The sequence below is a fragment of the Electrophorus electricus genome, chromosome 4 (genome assembly GCF_013358815.1).
Source record: "Electrophorus electricus isolate fEleEle1 chromosome 4, fEleEle1.pri, whole genome shotgun sequence".
Lineage (NCBI taxonomy): Eukaryota > Metazoa > Chordata > Actinopteri > Gymnotiformes > Gymnotidae > Electrophorus > Electrophorus electricus.
This window is the reverse complement of record NC_049538.1, coordinates 8,266,477-8,288,700: the sequence shown is the minus strand read 5'-3', so window position 1 is coordinate 8,288,700 and position 22,224 is coordinate 8,266,477. Positions and strand designations below refer to the sequence as shown.

General features: G+C 44.0%; 1 protein-coding gene across 1 annotated transcript; it reads left to right on the top strand.

Moving 5' to 3' along the window:
* The first annotated feature begins 1,658 nt into the window (after nucleotides 1-1,658).
* On the top strand, nucleotides 1,659-4,191 carry cited4a (Cbp/p300-interacting transactivator, with Glu/Asp-rich carboxy-terminal domain, 4a). Its single transcript, XM_027009784.2, has 2 exons — nucleotides 1,659-1,822; nucleotides 3,314-4,191. Exon 2 carries the CDS (start codon nucleotides 3,330-3,332, stop codon nucleotides 4,050-4,052), a length of 723 nt encoding a protein of 240 aa, XP_026865585.2. The 5' UTR covers nucleotides 1,659-1,822; nucleotides 3,314-3,329; the 3' UTR covers nucleotides 4,053-4,191.
* Nucleotides 4,192-22,224: the final 18,033 nt, after the last annotated feature.

Sequence of the window (22,224 nt, the reverse complement as noted above, 5' to 3'; positions counted from 1 at the left end):
TGTCCCGGCCTGTGAATGTGTCGCCCAAAACTGTATTAGCCATGTTGTGACAATGCATGAAGAGCTGGCTGAAAATGGATACAGTGGAGATCGTGTGTGTTTGTGTGTGTGTGTTTTGTGTGTTTGGGGGGGTGGGGTGGAGGTGAGGTGTGAATGGAGGGGGTGGGCCACTTTTTGTGTAAACCATGGAACAGTCATTTAAAAAAGCCTAATTCTTGCATTAGCATGGCTGAATGAATGTATATGGTCTTAAATGGGCCATAGCGATTACAACAGTCTTCTGACCTAGACAAGGATATGGATTGAGAAAGAAAGAAAAGGAGGCTAAAATGATCCTCCGTTGTTACATTAGTCCAGGTCCATGCACTTTTCTGTCAACACTTGATCCATTCTGTGAACCCAGTAGGGATCTGGGAATAAACTGGCTTTAGTACTGAGTACCTGAACACTGTGTACAAAGGGAGAACAAAACATCCTTCATTCTTGGCAAATGGAAATGCACTGCTGCAGCCATTACTTCATCTGTGGTAAAAAGCACTTTGGTGACAGAGAGTGAACTATTAACTGTTATAAAATTGGAACAGTTCATGTGTGAATAAGCCATGAATTGCCATATCATGATGACAAATGTATTTTGAGGGGATTGCATACAGACAGCTTGAAGCATACACCAGGCACAATGAGCTCTTGTGGCAGTGTGTGTGTGTGTGTGTGTGTGTGTGTGTGTGTGTGTGTGTGTGTGTGTGTGAGAGAGAGAGAGAGAGAGAAAGAGAAAGAGATGGCTCTCTACATTCCTCTGGAGTATAAGTAAACAGAAGTATTTGGCTCAGTCAGGAGCTTTGGACTCGTGTGTGTATGTAACACAGTAAATGTGTGTGTGTGTGTGTGTGTGTGTGTGTGTGTGTGTGTGTGTGTGTGTGTGTGTGTGTGTGTGTGTGTGTGTGTGTGCACATATTGCCATATTGAAAAGCAGTATGGTCACCACAATGTTGTTAGCACATGCTTGGTGCCGGTAGGGTTCCCTCTCAGGGAGTACTCTCTCTTTCCACACATACATATGGATCTTCTGTCTCTTTCTCCTTTTCAAATGGTAAACAAGGCATTTGCATGATGGAAGGCTAAAGCTTGACCCGAGCACCCCCCCCCCAAAAAAAAAAACCCCAATAAGTAAAAAAAAACGAACAAACAAAAAAAGATTTGTTTTTGTACATTTTGTTGTCACCAAGTTGTCACCATACAGAACAAAAACGGGTTAACCTGACATTTGGTATCACTACACAAGCCAAGATTAAAAAGTACTGATTGGACAATCCGCATTCTCGTTTCAGCTAAATTAAAGCTCAGTTAAAATGAACTACTATTAACTTTCAAGCCGGTCAGATGGTTGAACTCCATGAAATCTATAAAAAAATACTCCAATCAGTACGTATATATATATTTGTTTTATCATGAGCAATAAGAGTTCACTTGCGTATTTGGTAAGGCACTGAAGAGTTTCTGGGGAAACGCACGTACATCACGCGAATATGGCTTTCTTTGCACGGTGATTAGAGCAAGGGCCAATCACAAAAGAGGAGAGGAGGAGGCCTTTAGCCCCGCCTCCCAGTCGCTGCTTCTAGCCCTAGCGTTCAGGAGACGTATATAATGCCCGAGTTGACCCAGAAAGCCATCTACCCCATCAGGGACTGGCGAGGAGCGAGTGATCAGTGGACGTTCCTGGAATACGTTCATTTAGACACATTTTACAGAAACTCCGTCGGATATAACAAGAACAATTCGACAACGACAGGGCCGTCTTCTAAAACAAGAAGAATATATACCGGTGAGTATGTTTTAGAGAGATCACTGTCCATCTGACAAGCCTGGAGAGTCCATTGTTCATTTATGTGCGTTGTCCCTGGAGCGTGTCTATTTTATCCATTTTTGTAATGCAGCGCTTAAGACATTGTAAGAGCTTTATCGCTAAAGCCACTTTAAAGTTTTGCGCTTTTGTGCAAGGTTGATTAAATAAAGCGATGTCGCCTAAGTGCTGTTTTTGTATTCAGTCACTGATCTCACAGTGAACCCACGAACGTAAATCCCAATGATGTATACGTCTTAATTCAAATATTTAAAACTCATTTGTAAAAGTATGTATTTAAAAATTACTAATCACGTTTAGGAACTGTTCTGCCAGCGTAGCTAGCACTTGTAACTTTTCCCTAGATAAGAGTATTCAATATACTAGTCGTCCGTATGACATTTAAATGAAGTTTCTGGCAGCTCTTAAAAGAGACTGCTATAAACTAGATCTAGAGCTTCCATACTGAAGCTTCGCGCCAGAGGCAACACGGACTTCATCTTTCTGGAGAGGGAAAGAAAGGGGCAGAGAAATTCTTTGTTTTTATCAAGAGAACCGTGCAGGGAGGTAAGGCGGCGCGCTCCGCTTGAATCTCGGAGCGCATTCTGCCGAGATCACTGACAGCCAGCGTGGATACTGTATTCATTCCTTTTAAACCCGCATTCGTGTAATTCATGCAACCTATTAAAAGATTTACAATAAACAATTAAGAACAATTTAGATAGAATTGCACTGTGTGGGGTATTGTGTTAGTTTACAGGTTTTTTACAGTATTTGGTAGCCGGATTTGTCAGGGCTATATAATGTAGTTATAAACTCAAAATTGTCAGCTAGACTAGACCACCTAGAATGGTCTACAAACTATACTGCGCTGTGACTGATCATCAGCAGATTTATTTATTCAACCTGCATTCAAACCAATAAATGTGGTGGCATCATCACCCGGTCGGTCTTTTATTTTGACGTTAGATTAGAGCCGCACATCTGCGTGCGGCTTCTGTATGGGGGCTTTGTTTGCTGAGCGTTTTGTCTGGGGCTTTGCCTGATATTTGTTTTGATGCTCCCAAAGGCTCCGCTCTGCTCCTGAGCGCATTGTTTTCTCACCTTGGCTTTGTCTCTGTCAGCGGCGTGTTTACAGTGGCTTTATGTGTTGAGGAAAAGCAAGTGTTTAGTAAGAACCATACACGACAAGCGAATTTCACAGAAGTTAACGTTCACGTTCAGAAATAGATTTATTTCTAAACACTGTGCCAGTGGTGGAAAGAAAACGAGTGATGATGCAAATTAAGTGTTTTCATGTTGCAAAATGGTGACAGGAAAAGTGTAAATAGGAGAGATATTCCAAAGAATACATTTGCATTTAAGTAATTTAAAGGGGAGGTGTAAACAATTGACCCAGTCAACCTGCTTGGTGCTTTTGTGTTAATAATGTTTGTGTTGCTGTGTGCTGACATTCATCCCGTGTTTCTGCAGCATTGCTCCCAAAGCCATGGCTGATCACATGATGATGCCCATGACTCACGGGTCTGCCGGCGGGGGCCTGCACAGTTACCGCATGGGGATGAACGGGCTCCCTCAGCACCAGCCTGCCCTGCGTGGCCTGCCCACCGGCCAGCTGCCGCACTACGGCCGGGTCCAGCACGGTCCCATCGAGGTGGGCATGAGGCAGCGGCCTGGCATGGGCCCCGTGATGAACGCTGGGCACATGGGCGGGCAGATGGGCGGCGGGCACCACCACCAGATGCAGGCGGCGGCTGTGATGTACGGCCAGCAGACGGCACAGCACCCGCACGCCCAGGCACCGCACCACATGCATGCGCCCAACCAGCCACAGCACCCGCAGCAGTACATGGGCGGTGGCATGAGCACCTCACAGCAGCTCATGGCCAGCATGCACCTGCAGAAACTGAACACGCAGTACCACGGCCTGCCGCTGGCCCATCCTGGCAGCGGGCATCACATGGGCGGCGGGGGCCAGTACAGGGCGGGCCCCGTGCAGCTGCCGGGCATGCAGACGGGCATGGGCACGCCAACACTGGGCCTTAATGGCATGGACATGGACCTGATCGACGAGGAGGTCCTCACGTCGCTCGTACTGGAGCTGGGCTTGGATCGGGTGCAGGAACTGCCCGAGCTCTTCCTGGGTCAAAACGAGTTTGACTTCTTCGCGGACTTTGTGTGCAAGCAGCAGCCAAGCACTGTCAGCTGCTGAGCAGCTGACAGGAAGCGCTCTCACTTCACGTCTGCCCAAGTCATCGAAGGGTTGGTTGCTTATATAATGCTGAGGACATGACAAGAGAAGTCTTTCTGGTCCCAAATGACTTTAATTGTTTGTAAAGTCATTATATATATATATATATATATATATATATATATATATATATATATATATATATATATATATATATATAAACACACACACACACACACTCTGACCTGACCTGTTTGTTGTCAAATGAACTGGGATGGAGGAAGAGTTTCTTCTCTCTCTCGCTCCAACACTCTTTTAAGAGCTGCGCTCCGCGTTTAGACTTTTTAAACTGTGGCTTTCTGAGGTGTGGGCCCCGTTCTTTTTCTATTCGTCCCCTGGGTTGATGATGTAGCTCGGTCAAACCAGGGTTGAATGTAACCTCGCTCGTGGGAAAAGTGCCCTGCTTAGAACAATGCACAGACTGCCTTGCCTTCTTGGGGCTACTCACATTCAATGGCGTATAGAAAAATACTTATTTGTGACTTCCGAACTACCAAAAGGTGAAAATTTTTGAGCTCAGATGACAAAAAAAATAATTTGGCATTATCCCAAATTAGCTCACAGGGAATTTTGTGTGTAATGAAGGCTGGTACTTCAAAACTGGTTCAGATTTTTCTTCCATCTCTCCAAATCGACCATTTTGAAAGGCTAAAGGATTGGTGAAATTGAGGAGCTGTGCATAAAATTAATTTAGTTCAGTGCGAAACTGTTCATCTCACCGTTTTCTCTATAATTCATTAAGTTTATTTAGATGGCTGTCATTAGCATAAGAAACACGTTGGTCCCAGTCGGCACGGTTTTAATGTTCATGTTTCTACGACTAGGAGCTGAACTAAACCAAACGAAGTGGCTGGTACTTGCGTGTTCACTGTAGGCTGTCTCTTTATGCTTATATGAACACAGAGGCACAGCTTGGAAACCCCTGGAATGTCTTATTTGCTTCTTTTGCTAACGGCTGAGCCTTCTGCTCCATGCTGGTTCCACAGCTCACGGCTCCAATGACTGCCTTAATACATCAAGCATAATACATTTCCCAGAACACTGATACTGGTACTTTTGCTTTAAGTGGACAAATATTGAAGTCTCACTGCACATTTCATGTAATTCTAAGAAAAGTGGAACCAGAAGCCTAACACACCAGAATCTCTATCTGAAATGTATGTTGTGGTCATATATGGTCAGTAGATGTATTTAGAATGTCACCATACTGTGAATAACTTGATTTGACAATACAGTGCCACTGTGTAATCAGTGTCCCCTAAGCCACATCGCTGAGTGATATCTTGTAGCAAAGCCACTAAATGGGTGAGGACAGCATAGCATGTCGATATGTTTCTGTTGCCATCTCTGTCTAGATTAACCCAAACGTCATTCGATAAATTTGAAACAATCACCACCTGCTTCATTGATCTCATTTTAGGTTTTCAGGCCTATGGGCTAGCACAGAAAGGCTGGGAGCTCTCTACATTCTCTGTTTCTGTATATAGGCTATGCTTACATCGCAGGTTGATCACTGATTAGTTTTAAATCACACAAATGCCTCCTCCTTAACTGAGGTCAGCATTCCCAGTCTCCCCGGCGACCCCGGAATTACAAAACGGATATATTAATTACTCCGTTATTGCACTGTTCATAGCTAAGAATTTGAGATAGGCTTCTGCATTGCTTAGAGAGTGGTATCCTTCCTGTGGTGGAGAGGTGGTGTTTGCTACTCTGGGTGGGGGTTGGGCGTGGTATGGGAACAGCAGAGCTGGCTGCTACACTGGGTTAATCTCTTTGACTAGAACTGTGCTCCACTCCCTTCTTAACCCATCCTCCTCAGGGGAATAGCCCTGGCCATAACCGGGCCTGCGACAGCAACAACAGGAACTAAACGATACGCAAGGCCAAAAACACCAGTGGGGTCATATCCTGTTCTCAGACTCCAGTTTTGTAAGTTATTCAACACTCGGGAGGGGGGGGGGGGTTACCAATGCTTCTAAAAGAACCTAACAGGAACATCATTGAATCCTGTAGTCATGTTTAAATACAAACAATATTTACATGTGCACTTGCAACAGCCCGACACTGTAACACACTAGTGAAGCTGCACTGTTTACTATTGGGAGAGCGAATGGGCAATATCTGTATAAACACGGGACCTGTGTCCTGTTTCCATGTGTCCAAGTCTTTAGCCAAAGCCACGTGCAGGACTTCTTGCTACCATAATTGTTCCAGTGACATTGCCTCTCCAGGGACCCATTTAGAATGTACATCTGCAGGTATACTCTAGACATCTTGTTATAAGAGAGGAATTGTATGTGCAACCTCACATATTTGGCTACTTTTTTTTTCCTGTAAACTCACTCCCAGAAATGCTTTTTTTAAATGTTGATTCTATCTTAAGAAAATGTATTTATTTTCACTGATAATAAAATATTTATTTAATGAAGCAACATGAATGTAATGGCATTTTTGTGTTGTTCCCAAGGCGCCTTTAGTTCATGTAGACACACCTCAAGTTGTGTGTTTTGTGTACACCTCAGATTTAGTTAATGGATACACACCTCGAATTACACAGTGTAGCCATGACACAAATCATCCTAGCAGACATTGTACTGCCATTAAAAAACAGATGTAACAGCATCTCTCTTAGTCATAGCATGTTTGTCACGGGAGAAATCTACGCTTACTTTTAGTTGGTTATTTCTTGCAGGACTCAGTGGCTGGACATTTTTCTGTAGTTGTGAGTATAAACCTTCACTTGAACTCTTTTCTTGATGGGGTTCAGGTATCAACCCCTTCCCCCCACCCGCCTTCCTGTATGCTGGAGTAGATGTTCCCATGCTGGGTGATCTAGTCCTGCCTACTCCCACACAAACAGCTGGGACTGTCTTCCCTGAGGGTCTAGCGTTCTATATCCCAGGCAGGCCTAATCCGGCCTAATCCATAAACAAGTTTAATCTGAAAATAGCAGGTGGGATAACACCTGCTGACAGTTCTCCGTGATTCGCTTGTCCATGCACAAAATATGTTAGTCAAAGTTTTAGTAATGCAACCTGGTAGAAGTCACGATCATTAGTGAATAACCGTACCTCCTTTGTATGTTCCTGTGGTAGACAGTCTCAACTCTCAATAGTATGTCTGCATAATAGCTTTAGGACATGTAATTGTATAGTGCATGTCAGACTGCAGGTTTAAAGACTTTTGATTAGTGTTCTTATACACTGGTGCTTATGTAGCCATAACACTAATCCATGTCTGAGGGCAGAGTATCTGTGTTAATCACATTTATCCTTCAGCAGCACAAAACACCACCAACTATCACATTGTTTGGCCCAGTCGTGGGAAGGAACCTTAAACAATTCTGCTTCCTTGTGTTTAGAAGCTATTGTGCTAGTCCACTGTGGTACTATTAAAGACTCGCTATTAAATTATAAAATTAAATAATAATAAAAGCATTCATGCATAATGAGCACATGACTGTACAGAAGAAAGGAAGGTTACACTTACTTTCCCACTTCAAATGCTTCCTGTTCAATAAGAATGTGTTCCACCGGGCTCCATGGTTGTTTGCAGGCACATGTTGGCAACTTTAAGCCTCCCTCTCTTTCCTAATACACCTAAATGCTATGCTTGGTGTGCGTACAACTCACAAAACAATGTTTTTGGCCTGAGAGTTCCCAGAGCCAGACTGCCAACCGGCAGACGGGGCTTGTGCTGTGACGTCTGTGAGGAGTCACTGGCTACACTCTCTCCTTGTCTGCTCTACTTTGAGATGCAACTCTGACCCACCCTGTCTCTTAGACAGCCAGCCACCCCCCCACCCTCCAGCCTGTGCCGTTCTGATATGCCTGCTCAGACAGGTGACGACACATGCATGAGTCCCGGCGGTGACATTATGCGCTTTTTGGGGCATCTCAGCTGAAGGTTTAAATACAAGCTGACAGCACATCTTCTGGTTCAGATGTGTGATTATATGCCCTTGAATATACTGATATCTCTCACTATTTCACCACATTGTTACTAGCTGAAGAGATTTCCCCCCCCCCCCCCCCCAAGTCCTGACGTTCACAAAGAGTTGCGGGGCCATATGAGTGGTCCTTGTTCATTTACTAATTTTATTGGTATTTTAGGAATAGCCATGCTCACATGTACACAATCTACCTCAATAGATCATCAGTTCCCTTCTGTAACCACATTCTACTACCCTATTCTACTACCCTACGCTTTCAGGTGAATTTATCATCGTAAAGGAACCCGGTATTTTATTAATTTTCCTATTAACTGTTTCTAAGGCAACACTATTCCATTTCAGCAAGACACTAGTGAGATGACAGTCTTCTAACAGGGTCTCACCCCTGCAAATGGCCATGTTCTTAGAAGACCATTTACACAATCTATTCACTTGCTTGAAACTCTTTCTGTGCTATATAAACCAAGCAGTATTTTTTTTCCACTGACAGTACTCTTGAATTATGACTTTGCCCTAAATTACATTTTGCAATATCATTAAAAAATATTGTCTGTTGGATTATGAATCTTTTCTCTGTATACTTTCAGCAGTTTGTCTTTCACCTATTGCTGGTTTGTTAAGTTGCTTTGGATAAGAGCATCTGCCAAATAACTGAATGGAAATAGGCATGAGTGGGTGAATAAATGGATAAATAATGTTTGGATTGGATTAAAGGAATATAAAGAAAGAACCAAAAAGAACATCAACAAATACTTTTCAATTATAGATAAGATATATGAGCTTGCTCTGAAACCAAGTGATGTTCTATATCTTACAGCATAAATATTAATCCTGGTGTATATTTTTTCATACCTTTTCTACAAAACATGTATAAATCAATTACCATCTCATCAGATCTTTTTGCCTTTTATAAGCATATGCTGCACTTTTAAAAGAGAATAATTCAAAGCAAAAAAGCCAAGCTGTTTTGAAGACATCGCGTGTTAGGTTATGTCAGGATTATCTTTGGAAAGACGCTGGTTTTACATAACTTCGCTGGTCTGAACACCTAACCCTGAACCATCTGCCTCTTGGGAAGAGAGCTCTGTAAAATGAATAGGGCACGGCCAATATGTAGAGTTATGCAAATTCATAAGTCTGGGATCACAATCACCTGAAAACAGGCTTGGTTCATGTGATTGATGTCGTCCTGTCCTTCCATGCTAGTGTGGAACTTCAAGATTTGGCACTGAGGTGCATGATTCAAAATGTTTAAGACCAGAGCTCCAGTTGCCACTTGCTTCCTAGAATGCTAACAAAGTCCTTGAAACATGCCATATCTCTCTCTCTCTCTCTCTCTCTCTCTCTCTCTCTCTCTCTCTCTCTCTCTCTCTCTCTCTTTCTCTCTACCTTAATAAGAATAGAAATGTGTTTGTATTTCACACTAAATGTGTTTGTATTCCACACAATCTAAGAGCACACACTGCAGTTATTGAGGTTAATGAAAAGATAATTAATGAAAAATATATTAGTACAGGAACACAGTACATTTGGTACACTTTTAATTGCACCGTATATTCATAAATTAAAGCATATTAAAATAATCTTTTGTGTGTTGATGTCAGTGCAGCAGTGCAACAGTGGCATTCTCGAACATTTTTAAGGATCATTTGTCTTCCTGCAGAATGACATTCTTTTTCTGTTCTACTCCATGGTGTGTGAAGTCAGTCTGTGTCAATTGTCTGTTACATTTATTAGCATTTTTACACACCTTTTTCATGATAATAAATTAGTGAATACAGTACTAATTCTACACCACCTTCTCTTCTAGGAGAACGTTCCATCATCTTGGGCATTTGTATCATCTGGACCTCAGTTCTGTTCCTGATAACAAAGTGTTTGCTGCTGTGTCTCATTATCTATGTGTTCCTCACACAAACATTCAGTCCTTTAAAACCACCACATAGGACAAGCCTGTCGAGATGGCATGCAAATGCAAACAAACCAGCAAAAATAATATTAAATCATTCTGAAAAACCATAGCAACTCAGCAGAAAATTACTGCTAGCCCATTCAGTACAGCTCGACAGTCTCTCCCTTGGTTCAGTACAGCCCCCATTCAGTACAGTTCCCTGGTGTTTTGGATAATGATAATAGTATCTGAATGGATATAGGGTTGGATAAACCTTCGCTTGTTAACAAGATTTGCCACTAAGTCAGAACTTCCAAGACTCGCTTTTGGAAAATCTTTTCTGATCAAAACCATAACAGCAAGTCAGCAGGTTTTTCTCCTCTTCCAGCAACATCATTACGTTCATTCATATTGTGCCTCATCACCTACATTCAAGAAATGGACCAGCAGTCACTGTATCTCACACACTGTACCCAGACACACCACACCCTCTACCCTGTACATATATAACCTACATTGCACTTTAAATACATGCAATATATATTGCACACATATCATGAATTATTTACTACATTCTCCCCTAAAAATAATGCTCTTTACAAATGCATCTGTTTTTTATGTCTGTGTCTCTGCGATGTGAAGGGCTGTTGCAAATATATCTCACTGATTTCAGTTTTATTTGCAGTCTTTCCCAACAGACACTGTCATGGAGCAGCTTTCCAGTAGAGCCCTAATGACAAGTTTGGGCTGAGACAGGCAAAGACAAATATATTCTGAGATGGCATGAGGAAGAATCCTTGAGAGAAGTCAAGCTGAAAAGGAGAATCCCTCTTCCACACAAAGGAGGACTGCAGAGGGATGAAGAGCCATTCCGCTCCTGGTGAATCAGGTTCAAGCACAAATATAGGCAGAGTTAAGGTAGTCTTTGAAAAACGTCTTCCCTACTATGCATTTCCATGTTCCCTGGGTGCTGGTGTGGCTTTGGTTTTTTGCCTGGTGCCAGCATATCTGGAGCAGTGCAGCCTGGCTCTCCTCCCCCCTCTCTGCCCGTGGGAGGCGGGAGAGGATACGCTTCGCTGGGCAGAGAGGCTGGACTTTAGCCACCTCTTCAGTGTTTCCATGATTTGCATGGCTGTCCACACGTCACAGACCCACAATGGGTCGGACATGCGTCAGCACCGGTGTGCTCTTCTATTCTCTCTAGTGCTCCCTCTGTAGTGCACACACACACACACACACACACACACACATACACACACAGAGAGAGAGAAACACACACACACATGCACATTCGCACGCACACAAATTTCCCTCCCCCAACTGTCTTCAGGCTCCAACAACAATCTGCATCCCAAAGGACTCTGTCTCTCTCTCTCTCTCTCTCTCTCTCTCTCTCTCTCTCTCTCTCTCTCTCTCTCTCTGTCTCTCTCTCTCTCTCTCTCTCTCTCTCTCTCTCTCTCTCTCTCTCTCTCTCTCTGATGAAGGTGCCCATCCCCCTTCCATTCTGATCTCTCTCGTTCCCATGGGGCTGGGCAGGAGACTTGCGAAGTTAAAGCAGTCACCATCAAAGACAACACATGAGTGGAGCCCCATGTCTCTGCTAGCACAGGCAGGTCAGCGTGTGAGCACACAGAACAACAGGCAGGCATGTAGGACAGGAGACATGGCAGGCCAAATCACAAACTAGAAACAGTTTGATCCCTTAGCTCTGGGGGCACGTGCATTCAAACATTTGAAAGCACATTTAAGTGACACTTCAGTTGGTCTAATTTTTTGCATGCAAAGCATTCCTTCTTGTGTGGGTTGTCTTAACCTTTACATGCAGCCCAAAAAAATCATTTTAGTTTTTCTTTAATAGCATTTATGACTTTAGTGATGTTATTTAAGATGATTTAACTTTGTACTTAAAAAAAAATCTGAGTAAATACCGATGATGATGATGATGATGACGATGATGATGATGATGATGATGATGATGATGATGATGATGATGATGATGATGATGATGATGAATAGCTCATTAGAGTAAAAATTAAAAAGCCTTATTATAGGAAAATATGACTTTGCTGTATAATTAACCTTGAATTAAAATGGCATATGTGCTTCCAATCTAGTAAGGTCAGAGGTGAAATTTGAGGCCGTGTACGCACTAAGCTTTGATTTTCACTTTATCCCAACGGTTATTGGTCATTTCTACATACTCAAATATTCGCTTTACTGAACTACACGGACTTTATATGAGAGCGCGCCTTCTGTTTTATGTACGTCGGAGTACACGTATTGCTCAAGACCTACGTATTGTGGCTGGATCGGAACTTCCTGAGTAAACCCAAGAAACCAGCCGGAGCCTGACTGCCGACCTAACCCCACTGTGTGAACTGTGAAAGCTATTTTGTCACATTTTTTTAAACAACCTTTTCTCAAAAGGTCTCAGTCAGAGGTTTTTGGGGCACACAAAATGACACAAGATGTTTCTGCGGAAGAAATATGAATAGGAGGTCAAAGCGAAGCATTATAGGGCTAACGCGAGGGTCTCCGCGCAAGCGCCTGCTGCCGATATTCTCAGCATTGAGCGGTTAATGAGCGGCATTAACACTTTTTTTAAATCAGCATCCATTTGTGCAGGAACAATATTCCTGACGCTCGCGCCGTTCTGTCTGTTATACAACCCTTTTGCCTTGAAACAAAAACGACTGGGAGATTAAAATACCTCCTTAGTCAGAGGGCGGTTAGTCAGTCAGGAATTAATCAGTGCTGCGCATGGCTAAAAACAGAAGTGTGTGTGTGTGTGTGTGTGTGTGTGTGTGGTGAGCGTGCATGCTTGTGCGCATGAGTGTGCCTTTGTGTTTGTAGAAGCACGCGCGTGTACGTGTGTGTGCATGCGTACGTGCGGGAGTGTGTGTATGTTTGTGTGTGTGTGTGTGTGTGTGTGTGTGTGTTCTGGCTATTAGGAAAATAAGACGAAAAGAAGGGCAAGCTACCTTTGTCAGATCCAGTAAAACAAACCTAATAAGGTAAAGTCTCTTTTCATGTGTGACCCTTCATTCTAAGAAGGCATTTGTATGAAGAATGTATGCCTATGTGTGTTACTGCATGTGGTCCTAATCCCGATACAGGATTAGTGCACATCATGCAGTATGTAACCCTGGTTTTTCAATAAAGTGCTAATGAATGACATTCTTCAACAGAATGTTTTCTGTTAACATGCCAGTTTGATTTGGCACCCTACGCAAATGAACCCCACATGTGGACTGGTTATGGGCACCATCGGCTCCACCAGAGAGATGTAAAACACAGCCAGCTCACAGCTCACAGCCAGCACACAGCTCGTCGCGTTAGCCTTCAAACCCAGATGCTGCATGCACGTTTTTATGAACCTGCAGTGATGTCTATGGCCAAACGGAAAAGCCAGAGGCCTGTGATTGGCCCTCGAGTGAAGCGCTGTCAACCCAGAAGACATCGCTGTCCAGTCAAGCACTCTGATGAGCAGAGAGAATGTGAAATGAGCCAACAACAGTGGGAGCTGAGACGAATTAACAAGGTGAAGTGTGTGTGTGTGTGTGTGTGTGTGTGTGTGTGTGTGTGTGTGTGTGTGTGTGTGTGTGTGTGTGTGTGTGTGGTGTGAGAGAAAGCGAGAGAGACAAATTAACAAGATGAAGCATGTGTGTGTGTATGTGTGAGTGTATGTTTATGTGTGAGAGAGAAAGAGAGAGATGAATGAACAAAGTGAAGTGTGTGTTTATGAGTGTGTGGGGGGGGGGGAAGGAGGGGTCAGTGAGAGAGAGATTGAGGAGAATGAACAAACATCTGTCTATAAATACTTCCTTTCGTCAAGGTCACAGTGCTTTGATGTGACTGGAGCATCAAACAGAGAATTAGCAGCCGAGTGTGATGTCACGCTGTCCCTGCGGCTCTGCTTTGAAACGCCAAGCGCCAGCACCTTTGCACAGACAGAGTTAAAGTTGCACTTAGGGACACAACTGCCCCAAGACCACCTCTGCTCACGAGCAGGAGCGGGGCTTCTGTAAATATTCCAGAACGGGTGAGTGCAGCAGTAAAAATTGCTGTAGATGCTGAAGTCGGATATGTTCTTTACTACAGAATGAGGTTTCCTACTGAAGGTCACATTGCCAGTGTTCACTGTAAAAGACAGGACGTTTTGAGCCTACTACTCCCTGCAGCAGCTCAGAGTGTGTGTGTGTGTGTGTGTGTGTGTGTGTGTGTGTGTGTGTGTGTGTGTGTGTGTGTGTGTGTGTGTGTTAAAATGTCCTATAGGTTTGTCTTTGTTACATGTATTAATTTCTTCTTTTTTCTCTTTTAAATCACCAGTAGTGTTATATACCTGAACTGCAGCAATTTATTATGTAAGCAGTCTATTAAACTAATAAGACAACGGTGGAACTTCTTCAGTAAACTCTTATTAACATGCTTGTATCAAAGTGGCCACTAGTTGTGCAACCCCTGTGCTCCTGTCCTGACTTGCTACAATTTAACCTCATTACATCTTAAATAATGTGTACTAATTTATCCCAGAACACATTATGGCGGTTGTTTTATTTAATTTTATTTAATTTATTTAATAATTAAACAGCAGAATGGGAAAAAAAAAAAAAAGCCCTTTGACTTTGGTTGGTCAGACATAGGTCTTGCTTTTTATTATAACGCATACAGAATGTGAGATTATTCCCTTAAGCCATATGTGTGATAAACTGTTGTGTGTTCAGAGGCCCTGCCCCCTGCAGGGCGCTGTAATGATATTGCATGCTTCAAAGAATGTCCCTCTGCAGCTCTGGTGGACGGCGCTTCACCTGAAGTGTTTACTTAAAACACTGTTCGAAAATTAAGCGAATTGTATCAAATTGAATGGAACCTGTATGTGCTTGCACGTGTGTGTAAGTATTTGTGTGTGTGGGGGGTGGCCTTGAAACCTGATGCTAATGCCTTGGTCTGCTACATGGGTGCTGGGTTGAAATGCCAGCCGGAGTGAGTAGATGGGGAGTGACAGTGCATGATGTGGGGGGAGGAGGCCTGAGCCACAGGGGGTCAGCCACACATCACAGGCGTCTCTGCTCTCTAAATGGCACGGAGCAAAGCATCAACAACTGCCTCCACAGGATCTATGGACAGGGAGGGCTACAACCGCCACCACCCTGGCTCCCAAAGACAATATCAGACAGTAGACACCTGTGTGCATGCGCACACAGACACACACACACACACACACATGCACACACATGCACACACACACACACACACACACCAATGTGCAGCAGTCTACAGGTATTACACTCCTCTCGCCCAGCCAAACGATGGGTCACCAAGTCAGCCAATGACAGTGCAGGGTCTGTGATGCAAGCAAGCATGCTGATTCAGGCATTGCAAGTCTCCTGAGAATGCAGGTACATTACCCAAGAGAAACACACACACCACGCGCACAGACACACACTGAGTCTGCTTTCCAGAGAAAAACACTCAGTTGAGACATTCTCTCCCACTCTCTGTGGGCTGATACCAAGAAGAAAGCAGCTCTATAGCCTTACTTTCTGAGACTGTGAGGATGTGGTGATATTTTGTTGTGCAAATACTCAGCACAAACATGTGGCCTTGTGGCTGATCATGTGTGTACACCAAAAAAAAAAAAAACAGATCAAAACATAAATGATCAAAACACAGGCACACTGAAGCGTATACATTAGCAGAAGCAAAAGCAATGTTTCTGTCAGTCTTTCTACGTTTGCGTCTCTACACACACACACACACACACATATGCATGCACGAATGCACTCATGCACACAAACATACGTAGGCTATTATGCTATTATGCTCACTGTTGAGCATAAGCGTTATTCCATAATTATATAACACTTAACATAACTCAGCAAAGACCACAATATGTGTTGTGCTAGGACGTGCTGGTTCAAGGATAGAGTAAGACACACGCGTGCTGAATCAACGAGTAAAACACACACACACACAGCGAGCGTGGGGGCGGGCCGGAAGCGTCCACTTGGTTGGTTAAAGAGAAAGGTGGCCTCAGCGAAGAAAAAACGGAAGAAGGCGACGCAAATGGCCGCGGCGTGACCAAAAACCACGGGACGCATGATCATACAAGAGCAGAGTACTGCGGAGAAAGGCAAATAGCGGAGACACGAACAGCACGGAGACGCAGGCCCCGGGCAAAGCGGAGCGCGCCGCGAAGCCATGGAGGTGATTTAACCTTCGACAGATGTTTAGGAGGTTTGTTGTGTTATTGGACGGGGAATAAATTGGATATGCACATGTGCGTTATTTTACAAAACGAAGACTTAAGAAGTATGTATTACTGTGCGTAATGCGCGTACAGAAATGCAGAAAAGCAGGGCATTCACACACACACACACACACATATGTGAATACACACAGACACAGTAGGGCGTGAGAACTGGCATCAGACTTCCAGCAATGTGTGAGGACACCTGGAGATGATGTAAGCTATAGCCCCATATGTGAAAATACACACACACACACACACACACACTACATGGTGATTCATCCTGCATGATAATGACAGCTGCGTGGGTTTCTCCCTCCGCCCACACAGACCAGACAGTCACTCAAACTCAAAGTATAAGCGTAGGACGAGCCAGGGGAATGAGACATGGTGCTTTACTGCCCCCTAATGGTAACAATGGTTAACACAGGGCAATCCAGAGATTTCAAACATTTTATGGCATCCTTTCACATTCAGCCAGAAGTTCACATATTACATATTCTTTCACATATTATGCAGCTAAATGTGCTCAGCATCTTGAATAAAACATTTTTTACAATAAACATGTTGGCTAAAATATACATAAAGCAAGCAGAATAAGAGAAAAACAAGTAATTGTTTTATTACCTACTCTATAGTTGTACCCAACAGTAAACTAAATTGTCTTTCGGCTGCATTTCCATTCTGAAGTCAGGTGACTAACTGTACCAAAGTAAAGTTACTTGTGTAAGTTTCAATCAAAGGGCAGCTAGTGTTTATTATACATTGCACTATATATAAATGTATATTGCTAACATTGTTTATGCAAACACTTGTAAATATAGTATACAGTGAGAACAACAGTCAGTGAGAGCCAAAGTTATCAGCTGATTTAGGGCTGGATTCAACATCACACTGGAAATCAAGGTGCAAATCTGAAATCACAAGCTGATCCAATTTGTGTGAATTTCTTCATGGCAACTCATAATGTGACTCAGGAATGTGTATGGCCTCCACATGCCTGTGTGCACTCCTGACTGTCCGGGCATGCTCTTGAGGAGAACGCAGACAGCGTTCCAGGTGATTCCAGGGGATCACCTGGAAGAGGGCATCAGTGAGCTCTTGAACATTTATGGCATTTAGCTGACGCTTTTATCCAAAGCAATTACAATTATGACTGAATATGATTTGGAGGTCCAACACACCAGTAGATGGGTGTGTCTAATAAAGTGGCCATATATATATATATATATATATCCAAAGAAGATTCTAGGTGAGTAACTGCAGTCTGAAATGTCCTGTTTTTCTGACAGCCTTGTGTACTTCGTTGCTATTTTAGAGAGAGAGAGAGTCAAAATTGCAGTGAAGTACACAACGTTTCTGGAGGACATTTTGGTCAGAAGTCCTTCATCAGCTATGCAAGCAAAGTGCTTCTCATACATACGCATGCGTACAAAAATATACAAGAAATGCTTACAAAAATATCAAAAATCTTTAGAAAAAAAAAACAACAGATCATTTGACATGTTGTGCACGATGTGTTACCATAAGTTATTTAGCTTGTGAGTGCATGGAATTGCCTGTAGGTACAGCTACAGAGCAGATGGACCTAATAAACTAGCAACACAGTGAATGTTTAAAGCTCCAATTAGAACTGATAGAAGCAGCATGAAAACTGCCTCAGTATTACCTCACTGGTTCCTCAAAGCAAATGTACATATCATACTATTTTGTGCAGTTGTTATTATTCAGAATCCTTTGTTGTTGCCGTGCAGTACTAACATCGGGCTTGCAGGCAGGAGCAATACTTCACCGGGGCATTATAATAGTAATTAGTTCCAAAACTAATGAAAACCTCAAATAAAACAAAGCAAAGAGAATTTTGTTAGCTGCCTAACAATTAAAGACATTATTTATTTATTTCCTTTTTTATTTTTTTATTTATTTACAATAAATTTGTGGCCTAGAGAGATCTGAAGAGGTCGTGTTTTTGTCAACATGAGAAAAGTCACTAAGCCATTTGGCGCTGTATTAAGCGGCCGAATTAGAGGACAAAACGGAGCTGTTTGCTTTTCACTGTGGCCCTTCATACTGTAGAGCAGATGCTAGAGACAGACGCCATGTCTTCCTGTCCCTCACGTCCCCTCCACCGTCCCTGACGAGCTCCGAGACCCTTGTCCGAGGCCAAAATAAGACCTTCCCTTCCTGGGAGAGAGCAGTTGTTGACATTAGATGGCCCTGCCCACTCCGCTCCTACTCGGGCGGGCCCCACAGAAGAGGCGGGGCCACTGCCCACACACTGGCAACCTCTGGCATCACAGGGACCTGCCGGGGTCCCAGTCTGCCAAACCTCCACAGAAGCCACTCCCTGACACTGGGCGGTGGGGTCTCGCGTGAGTGTGGGTCGGAGCACACGTGTGTGAAGAGATTAACACGCACTGTTGCCGTAGCTCCTGGAGAAGGAGGCGCTGCTCAGTCAGGAGGTCAAGCACATCACCTCCTCCCTCCATTTCTGCAGAGGGAAAGACGCTTCAGGCACTGTGGCAGGGCACTGTGGCATTAATTCCAGCTTAAAGCCTTTATAGTCGAGCATAAACACCACAGTTAGCTAACACGTTTAGCTGATGTCTATACGGTTCACCTCACTTCAATCACCACAGCTTGACTTCCTGAGAGTATCCACACTTTGCCTTAACAACAGTACCAAACATGAAGCATTTGGGTTGAGCAGTGGTAGTCAGAAGTCACCAGACTCTCCAGATTTCAGATTCAGACTGGAGTTCACTGGAGTTCAGTGTTGACAAGCCATCCGCTGCGCTATAATGACATGAAGATAACCCTGCCTCAGGAAAGGAAAGCCAACTCAATGCTGCTCAGCATTAACTTAGGAACTGAAAAGAAAACATGTACCCTCCAGCACAAACTATAAAATCAGAAGAAATATTTACAGTAGCTGAATGAATGGATAAAGTACATAAATTAACCTAGTGGATTCAAATGGGAGGCTCCTAACCTGAGCAATTTCTTGGCTATATAGCGGTCCAGTGCTAAAGGCACCTAATAAAGGCACTTAATAAAAATGAATTGACATTTGTTTCCGTTTTCTCATTGGTTATCAGCTCACCTGAAACTAGCATGCGCAGAGAGAATGCCATGTAAAGCTAGGTCTCTAACACGGAAACAGACAGAGAAGGAGCCTTGTACAAAATGACTTATCATATCAACAATAGTAGTTGTGTCAGGTACTGCATATTTTTTTTAAAGAATCTGAATTTAATTAAGATTTATACAAAACAATCGAATGATCATGGAACGATGGAAGACCAATGCCACCTAGTGGTCTGGAGTCCCTGTTTGCATCGTGGCCAGCCTCATAATGACTGTTCCATTACAGATCTACTATGTAGGTGTGCAGAGCCAAACTCAACAAAACCACACCACGGGCCAATCAAGTCAACAAAACCACATCACTGGCCAATCAAACCATAAAAACTCTACCCCTGCCCAATCAGTTGCAGCCTGAGATCCATTATCAGCGGCCCTGAGTGGGCCCTCCATGCTCCTGTCCTGCCTCAGGTAGACTTCGCCCAGCTGCGAGGGGCCCAGCAGGGGTCGTAGGGTTAGCTGCAACACTTCCTCTGGCCCAAGCCGCGGCGCAGGCACGAAGGTCAGGCTGTAGCTGCGGGGCATTTGGGGCAGGTGGAGGAACTTCAGGGCGGAGTTCACCAGCAGGCACGCCCGATCCACCTGTCTGTGGGAGCCACGCATGCCGCCGCCATCATCCACGCCCACCGACAGTCTCCCACCATCACTGCCGAGGAAGGGGTAGGCGTAGCGGCGCAGATGGGAGCAGAAAGAGAGCGCAGGTACTCGCCTGCACAAGATGCAGGGAGGTGCCAGGAGGTGTGGGGAGGAGCAGGGGAATGCACACTTAGAACAATGGAAAAGCAAACGTGTGGGTAAATGAAGGAGGCAGACTGAGACCTAGTCATATTGTATGAGCAAGGCATGTTGGATCAGTGCGCTTAAATCAGAGCAGACACACACACACACACACACACACACACACACACACACCATGGGGCATAAAAACAGACATCAAGCTGCCAGCAGCATTTGAGGACATCTGGATATGATGTAAGTTACACCTCCACATACATACATAAACACACATACGCACACATGCTCTGCAGTAAAAGCAGTGCTTCCCTCCTGTTGAAATAGATTGGAAAATGCAAAAGGCTCCAAGTGCACCCCTAAATGGTAATACTGTGTCTTCTCCTTATCACGACAAGCTTCACCTCACCTCCTCCACTCTGAGCACCACAGAAGAGCTTCTCTCCAGTCCTGATCTTCTGCTGACTAATGGCACTGTCAAACTGAGTCTCAGAGACACCCCACGGACCTAAATCCAGCAGGCTCTCCGACTGATCCCTCATCTGATGTGGACAAAATGGTCATTGCTGTTATCACTGGTGCTCACAACAGTGACATTTTTCTTTTTGACCTGTCTTCACTGAGAATGTTGCCATCACGATCATTTTCAACATTAACAAGATCATTTTTCCATATATGACACAGTTAACACTCAATTAACAACATTTTTATCATAGAAATTTTACTCTTTGAAAATAATAAAACTAATTCTAATTCTAATGCTAATCAGTGGAGGGGCGGGCAGGCATGGTGTGGACCAATGCCAATGGACTGAGCATGTCCAGACGGGTGAGCTTTTCATTGGCAGCTAGAGGTGGAGATTCGGCGACCTCCCCCTCGCCCTCCTCGCTGCATGCTAGGTCACACCTGCAGGCCATCGCCCCGTGACCTCGGCCTAGGTGACCCCTGTGACTCTGCCGCAATCCATCCTCCCTTGGCCAGGGTCTCTCCTCAGGTCAGCGTCCCTGAGGAAGACCGGGAGTGAGGAGGAAGAGGATGGGGCCGATGGAAGGGCGTGGCAGACCATAACTACCGCCACTCCTACAGCAAGCTAACAGAATCACTGAGGCATTGTGGGTTGGAGACAGCTTATGACCCTCTTCTAAGCACACATCTCTCTCACGCAGCTAATGTCTCGGGCTTCAGTGACGTCTCAGGCCAGCTGCGTCTCCTCCTGTCAGGCTGCGCGTGGTTGTCACAGCCAGGCCACCTCGCTAGCCCGACATCACCAGTCACGATGTCGCTTCAAAAATCATTCTGTTGTTTTATTTGAGAATGCGCCGATCTGCTAGTACCTCGGGCTACTTCAGTAGTCGGTTTCAGATGTTAAAAACTGTGGTTAATGCTGTATTTTCATTTCCTTTCCATTCTAGAATATGTGCGAATACCAAAAATACTTTCCTGTCATCGTCCCTGCCCTACTAAGATAGACACATAATGTAATGAATATTCATCGGCCTTACTGAATGCTTAGGAAGGAGTGAGAGAGGGATGCTTCCAGTAGCAAGCAAAGGGTGAGTGACCCCAGAAATGAAAATGTGTGAATCGTGTAATTTTGCCAGAACCCCTAGCAGAACATTTGATACAGCACCTATAAAGCACAGCTGGCTGGGAAATGTGTCACAGGGCTGAAGTTTCTCCCTCTCTCTTCGGTTTTCTCGCATTCCTGCGTATTTAACACTCTTCTCATACAGGCAAGTTCTTTCTCATCTGCCTTGTCACATTTTGTTCCTATATAAAGTCTGATTATTACATCAAATCAAATCAAATCAAATTTGTTTATATAGCACTTTTTACAACAGATGTTGTCACAAGCAGCTTTACAAATGTCCTGAGTCCAAGCCCCCAGTGAGCAAGCCAAGGATAACAGAAGCAAGGAAAAACATGAGGAAGAAACCTTGAGAGGAACCAAGACTCAAAGGAGGGGGGACCACAATAGAAACAGTTTTAAGAGAAAAAAAAAAATAATAATAATAAAATGAAAAAAATAAATAAAATTAATGTTTAGTCCAGTGTTCTAGAAGTTCTAGTCTTGTACCGATGGTGTGCACATCCCGCAAGAGAACGTCCATCGAGGGCAACAGAGAAGTAGTTGGCTGGTGTGGAGGTGTGGTGGGCTACA